This window comes from Humulus lupulus, chromosome 2, assembly GCF_963169125.1.
Source record: "Humulus lupulus chromosome 2, drHumLupu1.1, whole genome shotgun sequence".
NCBI classification, from domain to species: Eukaryota; Viridiplantae; Streptophyta; class Magnoliopsida; order Rosales; family Cannabaceae; genus Humulus; species Humulus lupulus.
In genome coordinates, this window is record NC_084794.1 from 139,792,207 (window position 1) to 139,800,913 (window position 8,707).

The 8,707-nt window shown below is 34.5% G+C and overlaps 1 protein-coding gene across 5 annotated transcripts; it reads left to right on the forward strand.

The window, feature by feature from the left end:
* The first annotated feature begins 3,121 nt into the window (after nt 1-3,121).
* Nucleotides 3,122-7,248, forward strand: LOC133818571 (eukaryotic translation initiation factor 5-like). Of its 5 annotated transcripts, none has more exons than XM_062251519.1 (3): nt 3,122-3,638; nt 4,344-4,417; nt 5,330-7,248. In XM_062251519.1, the coding sequence occupies exon 3, from the start codon at nt 5,693-5,695 to the stop codon at nt 7,004-7,006; it is 1,314 nt and encodes a 437-aa protein (XP_062107503.1). In that variant the 5' UTR covers nt 3,122-3,638; nt 4,344-4,417; nt 5,330-5,692; the 3' UTR covers nt 7,007-7,248. The 5 variants fall into 5 exon arrangements, with proteins under 5 accessions (XP_062107503.1, XP_062107504.1, XP_062107505.1 ...); XM_062251520.1 differs by having other exon boundaries at nt 3,122-3,610; XM_062251521.1 differs by lacking the exon at nt 4,344-4,417.
* Nucleotides 7,249-8,707: the final 1,459 nt, after the last annotated feature.

An 8,707-nucleotide genomic window follows, 5' to 3' on the forward strand; every position in this document is an offset into this window, starting at 1 on the left:
TCAACTGCCACAGGTGGGATAGCCTGGGAGGAACTAGGGTTGAACCCTGTTTTTCCGCTTAGGACGACTAATTTGTATTTCATTTGTCTTTTATCAGTTTGTAACCACTTTTTGGGATCCCTTGCATAAACTTAATATTTTAATGAAAAATAATTACTTCATTGACCAAATGGTTAATACCTAACCTTGATTTAGTCTTTAATTACACATTTAAGTCTAAATGACTCACTTAGCGAATTAAGCATTGTTTTAAACACACAGTGTAACGGTCTTGGCTAACCATGGCGTTACAATGTGGATTGTCTGTTGTGTTTGATTTGTTATGCATTTATTGAAATGAGTTATTTTATATGCTATGCTGGTGAAGTTTTCTTGCTGGACCTTGGCTCACGGGTGCTCTATGGTGCAGGTAAGGGTAAGGAAAAGACCGACCAACCATAAGTTGGAGGGCATGGAGTTGTGTGTACATGTTTGGCCTATCTGGCCGCCATGGTTGGGGTACTTTTGGGGAGCACATTGTAAATGTCTGATTTTGTCGCCTAGGTCGACTGTACAGTAACTTTGAGTTGTAAATATGTCTTAAACAATATTTTGGGATCCCAATGTAACTCTTTTTATGATCTTAATAAAAGTTTAAACCTTTTATATGAAAGTTTGATTAAATGAGTCTTTATGTTAATTTGATTACACTTTTGGCTCTAACACCTTGATTAGCGAGTAAAATACACATTTCCAAATCACATGGTAACGACTCTAGGGTAGTAAGGTGTTACAGAGATGGTGGTGTCGCGCCTGGGCCCACGCTCAGATAGGGCTCTCGAACAGAGCTGGTGTCTCGAATGGGTGGGGCTCGAGTGGAGCTAGAGTCTCGAACGGTTGGGGTCTGAAACAGTTGGGGTCTAGAACGGTTAGAGATAGGTTTGGATGGTGGGGCTCAGGCAGAGTTGGGGTCTCAAACAGTTGGGTTCAGTTGGGGTCGCTGAAGTTGGAGGGGATTACGCCAGCTAGAGTTGGAGGGGATGGTGCGGCTGGGTTTTGGAGAGATAATCGGTTTGTTTGTGTGGCTGGGTTTGGAGAGAGAAAGAGTTTGTGTGGCTGGGGTTTGAGAGAGAGAGAGAGAGAGAAGAGTTGAATGCTAATTTTATAATAGTACCCCTGTTTGGCTGATGTGTTTTGGTTTTAAATTTAGTTCTCATATTTAGTTAGCTAGTAATTGTGTTTCTCATACTTTGTTTTTTTCTTTAATAAATTTTCCCATACAAATTAGCAAACGTATAATCTCCATATCTTTGCACAGTGATGCCATAAAAGCCACATGTTTTAAAAATTCCCATATAACAATAGCAGTTATTAATTCGTTTCATCTGTTCTTTTCTCTAATAAGTGTGAGAGTTTTTTTTTCTTGTTGTTTCTGGCTATAGGATCCCTTTCCAAGCGACGCCATTTCAATAATTTTGTTATTTAATTTTATCATTTTCATTGGCAGCGTATATTACGGTTAACATTTAAATATTATTGTTTTATGCATTAGAAAGAGTATTGCTAAGTGGTATTAATGGTGTCCAATACCACTTGATATAACATATAGTTATTAGGGTAATCTAGTATCGAGTCTCACATTTTTTTAATTTAAAATATAATGTGTGAAACCTGATACTAAATTTCACTAATCAATGTAAAGTGGTATTGGGTACCATAGGTGTAATATATCAATGCTCTGTTAGAAATGTTGTGACTATTGAGTTTATATGTATTAGAAATGTTATAATATAAAACGGTGTTAATTTTTAGGTGTTAAATTAAATAGAAAACAAGAAATTTTAGTTAAAACAATAATTGCTAGAACACAATAATGATTTAATTAAGATATATTGAGAGATAATTGAATGCAATAAATTATTCCATCATTATAATGAAAGCCATGTATGGTTCTAGCTTTTCATGCACATAACAAAAATATTAGTTTAGCTTTTCATAAAAACGTGACCGGACCTTGTATTTTGTTAAATGATAATTCAGACCTTCTATTTTACAAAATTGATCAAAATAGTTCATAGACCCAATTTTGGTTAAAATATATTCAAATATAATATTTTATTCTCAACTCCTTGATCACATTCTTCGCTATTTTGAACTCATTACATCTTCAACGACCCAAAAATTAATCTTATAATTGAAAATATTTTAACAAAAATAAAGTCTAAGGTACTATTTTAATCCATTTTGAAAACATAGGTCTAAATTGATATTTAACAAAACACGGGTCAATCGCGTATTCGGGAAAAACATAAGGACCAAAATAGTATTTTCTATACATAAATTTGGTCAAAACTATAATTTTAATTTGATTTTTGTTTATTTAATTAATTTCTAAAATGAAAGGTGTTTTGGTCATATGTAAATTTTGTTTGACCAAAATTTGCATCACCTATTTTATAACGTGATGCTCACCAATCAACTAATTTGTTTGTTTATGCTACCAAATAAACAAATGATAAGTTGTAAAGCAATCTTAGTAAAGCATGTCCTTAGTCTAGACAATACATTTCTCTCGATGAACACATATATATAAGAAAATTCTATTGTAGGGGTGTTAGTTTAAACCCTATCGGTATGGGTATTTCTATTTCTGGCATGTAGATAAATTGTAACCCAAAATTTTGTTATATGATGTACATTGTAGTATAACAAGCATCCCACCAGTTTTCGGAAAATTCGATTAATGTACGATGTCCAAAACAGAGTTCAACTGCATGCGTGTTTTTTTTTATAAGCGCACAACTAACCATTTTAAACTCTTGTTTTCGATATTGTAAAGTATTCCATATTTTTTTAAAACTAGTTGGATGCCCTATTATAACTAGGAAAAGTACCAGTTTGGCACCTGTATTTTTCCTGAATACTCAATCGGCCCCTGTTTTTGTTAAATGACAAATCAGACCATTTGTTTTGTAAAATGGAACAAAATGATACCCTGAGCCCGATTTTGATCAAACAATTTTTTAATATGACTAAAATACCCTCGTGTGTTTTGAATTAATGAAATTATTAAATAATTAAAAATTAATTTTAAAATAAAAAAATTATAAAAACTATACACTTTTCTCTCATCCAACTTCTCTTCTCTTCCCTCTCCCGATCTCCCTCACCCTTACCTAGGAAATATGCATTTCCATCATCTTTTCCTCCACTCTCTCTCTCTCTCTGAGTCACGGGTCACGAAGTAACCTTATGGTTCATAAGTAACGAGTCACAAAAATATGTCTTTCGTCGAGTCACGAAGTAACCTTATGGTTTCTAATCTCGCCTCTCTTCGAGATCGCACTAAGGGTTTCAGATCTGGGGCTTAAATGAGGTTGGAGGGCCAGTAACTTAGGCTCGATAGCGAAGGGGGCAAAGGTTCAACAACTTGTTGCTACGAATGGCCATCATCAAGTAGATAGAGGAAACTCATCAACAACTTGCTTCGTCCCTCCCACGGTCGAGATCTGCGTTTATGAACGAATGGTGTCGAGGAGCTTTGTCCCTCCCATGGTTGACATCAAGTAGCACTGAATCTGAGTTCGAGATGGAGATTAATCGAGGATAGATCTGGTTCTTGGAGATTTAGGTACAAAGGGAGATTGGTCAGAGGACAAGTATGGTTTGTTGTGATGGTTCTTAATGATACTTTGTTGTGATGGTTCTTGATAATGATATTCTTACCTATAAACACATACTAATCTTCACAATTATACTACTTTTTTTTATAATTATGAAATTATTAAGTAAAGCTCATTAATTTTGGAGTTTATTTTTCACCTGACTATGTACACTTGAAGTTATACATTTTGGTGATATAGATATGGGGTTTGAATGTTTATATTTATTTGGGTAATTTCAAATCTTAAATGTGGGCATAATTGCGATGATGATGAAAAGTTCTTAATGAAGAAGATGAATAGTGTTTTGAGAAAATGTATTTTTAATTATTTTTGAGTTTGTTTAATTTTTTTGCTTGAAAAGATTAACATGTTTGTGTTAATTTTTTCTTATTTCAAATTGTTTCTTAATTATCTTTTATTTTAAAATTAATTTAATTTATTTTTAATTATTTAATTAATTCATTAATTAAAAAACTTAAAAGTATTTTAATCATGTTTTGAAAATTTATTTGACTAAAATTAGGTTTATACTATTATTTTATTCTATTTTACAAATTAAACTAACATCCCTATTATAACCATTAAGACCATTGAGAAGTCTTTATAAAATTGCCTTCCTCAAGCTCCAACCCTATACATATATACGAGACAACTTGGCCGCCTCTCATAGCTCATATCTCTTTCGTTCCTTCGCCATAGATCGAATCTACTCTGTCCTTCGCCATAGATCGAAACGAAACCCTAATTCTCGTCTTCCGTCATTACAGTTACAGGTATCACTAGCTCTCTTTTATTTAAAATTTCAACTTTCTTATAATTTTTAACTCATCTATTTTTTTTCTTATAAGTAGGGCAGTCTTTTTTTTTTTTTGTTGCTTAAATTCATCTATTTTCTTAGAATTTATTTTGTTTCGATTCTTTCAATGTTCCGATTTTGTTATTAAATCGTCGATGTTGGTTTTTATTTTTTATTTTTAAGAATAACATGTTGTATTACCCACAGAGCATTGATTTGATATTATTGGGTTTTAGTATTTTGTGTTTGGCAAATATGTTTAATTTGAGTTAACTTTAATGAATCAGCTATTGTTAATTCGCTTTTCTAGAATTTTTATTTTTTTACTTTTAGCTTTATTTTATTGTTCCAAACAATGTTTTGCAATAGGTAAAGTAGCCATTGGGATTTTTATTACTCGCCGTTTTGTATTCTTATTAAGGACTTAATTTATTGTCATGCATTATAGTAATGCAGTATGTTATATTTAAGTTAACAAATGCATGGCTGAGTAAAATTCTCTTGCATGTAATAGGTGTGTGTTGATTTATTTTTTGTACACTTGTTCTTTCCACAATTTAATTTTGTGTGCAGTAGCTTGTATTGAGTATGTCTACTAGATTACCTTTTCAAAATTCTTTATTTTTTCTCAGCCATGCTTGTAGAGTTACCTAGTGTTTTAGACTGCCTTTGGGTTATTATTCACTATCTTACATTCGTTGTTGTCCTAATCACCAATTGTGATCTTTGTGTTGTTCCTAGTGTAGTGCACCACGTCCAGTGTACACTTCTTTAAAAGCATTTTTTTTTTTATAGTTTTTCAGTGGATTTTTTTAAACCTTGTAATTATCAGAAGTATTTATATATTTGCAGTTCTAATTCCAAACAATTCTCTTGTCTAACATTGCAGGTTATCTGTTATCTGTTGCTTTTCAAGGTGAAGTTGTGAACGTTGTAGTTTCTTTTATGTCAGAACAGGCCATATTCTTTTTGGAAACAATTGGGTTGCTGGGTGAGTATTGTCCCTCATCAAGAAAAAAGAACAGGTCCTTATCGAAAGTTGTTGGCTGTATGCATCTCGGGCCATTTGAGGAATACTCTTGGTGTGGTTGCAAGTGTATGCAACCTTTTCTGGCTGCTGAAGATCAATCCATTTTTGTTGAGAGAATCCTAGAAGCAAACACTTTGGCTGATACTCTACATTCCCGCCATTCTCTGCTGTGACACTGACATCCACTTTTACCTAAATTCCAACTCTATTTCTGAAGTGAAGATGGCTTTACAGAACATAGGTGCTGCAAATAGTGATGATGCCTTCTACCGGTATAAGATGCCCAAAATGATTACGAAAATTGAGGGCAGGGGAAATGGCATCAAGACAAATGTTGTCAACATGGTTGACATTGCAAAGGCTTTGGCAAGGCCAGCATCTTACACTACAAAGTATTTTGGTTGTGAGCTTGGAGCCCAGTCTAAATTTGATGAGAAAACTGGAACTTCTCTTGTCAATGGGGCGCATGAAAGTGCTAAGCTAGCTGGACTTCTTGAGAATTTTATAAAGAAATACGTCCAGTGCTATGGTTGTGGAAACCCAGAAACTGAGATAGTGATTACAAAAACTCAGATGCTCCAACTGAAATGTGCTGCATGTGGGTTTGTGTCTGATGTGGATATGAGGGACAAGCTTACCAGTTTCATTCTTAAGAACCCACCTGAACAGAAGAAGGGATCCAAAGACAAGAAGGCAATGAGAAGAGCTGAGAAAGAACGAATGAAGGAAGGAGAGGCTGCTGATGAGGAGCAAAAGAAAGTGAAGAAGGATGTGAAGAAGAAGGGCACATCATCAAAAGATAGCACTGCCAAAAATAGCTCTTCCAGAAAGAAAGCAAGTGGATCTGATGATGATCATTCATCACCTCCGCACAGCCATGCTGATGAGAAGGAAGAAATTGATGACGATGATGATGTTCAGTGGCAAACTGATACATCCCTCGAGGCAGCTCGCCAGAGAATTCAAGAGCAGTTGAGTGCTGTAACAGCTGATATGGTTATGCTCTCTACAAACGAGCCAGACAAAATGACCAAGGCCGCAACCATAACAAGTGATAATGCTCAGAATGGAAACTCAGTTGCTCCAGTGAAACTTCTTGATGAACTGAAAGCAAACATAAAGAAAGGCGCCTCAGCCAATCAGCTGCAGTCCCTTCTAGCGTCTTCTCCCGAATCAGCTCAGGAAAAGATGACTCTTTTGTTTGAGGCACTCTTTGACGGTGTTGAGAAAGGGTTCACAAAGGTACTGGCCAAAAATAAAAATTACATTGCTGTAGCTACTGCTCAGGAGGGATGTCAGCTGCTATTACTTAAAGCTATTGAAGCTTTCTTCAAAAGGTTGACATCTAGTTCGATGAAAGAAGTTGCACTGGTTCTAAAAGCATTGTACGATGCAGACATCCTTGAGGAAGAGTGCATATTGCAGTGGTTTGGTGAAGGATCAAAAGGAGGTAGCAAAGAGTCCCAGATTTGGAAAAATGCTCAACCCTTCATTGATTGGCTTCAGAGTGCTGAGTCGGAAACGGAGGATGAATGATTATGAGTTCTGTTTTTCTTTTTCCGAGTCTTGAATTATTTGGTGTATTGTGAGAAAAACTTAATATCTCTGAGTGTGGTACTAACAGACTTCTCTTAGTATTATTATTGTTTTAATGTCTGTTGCCATTGCTAAGCTGTTGCTAGTTCTACTTTGTATGTTTTGTTGTATTGGGAGTTCTTGAGTGGTCTACGTATGGTTGTAATAGTGTTCTACTTTGAAGTGCTTTTTCATAAATCTCATTTCTTTTGTGCCCTTGATCTATTCTATTTTTTTTTTGGGATAAAGTTGTTTAATAATCTTAACCTAAGATTGAATATGAAAAACCTTATATATATATATTTATTGCGAACCCGTGCGGTGTTGAAAGTTTTAGTCATTTAGAATATCTTACAAAATTTCTTAATGTTCAAATTTCTTAATGTTCAAATAGTTTGTTGCACGTGTGCACTAAAAATAAGCATGCGTGGAAAATTCAACTATTTGAATTGTTTTTTTGTATATTTATGGGATGTTCTAAATAACTACAATATACACTATGATAGTGAAAAGTTAGAATTTATAAATGTCCACATAACGAAACTAAATTTTGTCAACACCGGTGTTGACAAAACACTGTCACTAATAATTATGATGATGTAGTAACATAGTGACTTGATATAGCAAGTCACCGACAGGTAAATATTTTTTTCTACATTAATTTCGAATTTAGTTTTTTTTGCTATAATTAATGTTGTTTCCAACCAATGAAAGACACTAGCTATATTTAGAAATTGATATGCATTTGAAAAATGAAAAGTTTGCAATATTATATTTTCATAATAGATACACTTTTTTTATCAGGTAACCCTTGAAAAATTTGAAAAAATCAAAATTTATTTTTAAAAATATTAATTAACAACTATACATATGGACCATTGATATTAATCTAATGATTAATATTAAAGTAATCATCCATGGATAATAACCATTAAGAGTGCACCCAAATATATATTCAAAACAATATATATATATATATAGTAGAAAGCATAAAATCATGCAAGTATGAGAATATTACTTGTTGGCGCGGTTCTTCGGCAACAAATAATTATACGAATAAACGGGAAGGATTAGTGCTAGATAATGAATCGTAATATGTAAATATTTATGTGTTAAACTGGCGAGAATAGTTTAGGGGGAAGGTTATAACTCCTTTCCTTTTAGGTGGTTCGAAGGTTAAAATATCTCTAGTCCACCAGTCAATATTATTGATATATCTCTGGTATTCCTCACAGGGTGTTTCTTTACAAATTAGAAGTCAATTCTTTGCAATGCCCAGGGTCTCCATATTTATAGGGAGAGGACACCTGGGTGTTGGCAAATGGGGTCATCCCGTGACCTTCCTACCCATCATGTCACTTATGTGACACTTATGATTAATTCCTAAAACCTGACAATGAAGTGTTGTCTAATCAATTAGTAAGGGGGATAATGGGTCGCATGGCCCAAACCAGTCGTGGGGTGCCTGAACACGCACGTTTATGCTGCGTGTCCGAGAATTCAGGAATGGAGTAGACACGTGATGTCTGATATGCGCACGTTTACATTGCGTGTTTGACCTTATAAAGGGTCGGAGGTGTCAGCTCCAGGTCGTACCTCGAGCTTGATGTAGTCCTAGCTCATGGTGCCCACATTGCTGACCCGATGCCTTCGAGTATTCTT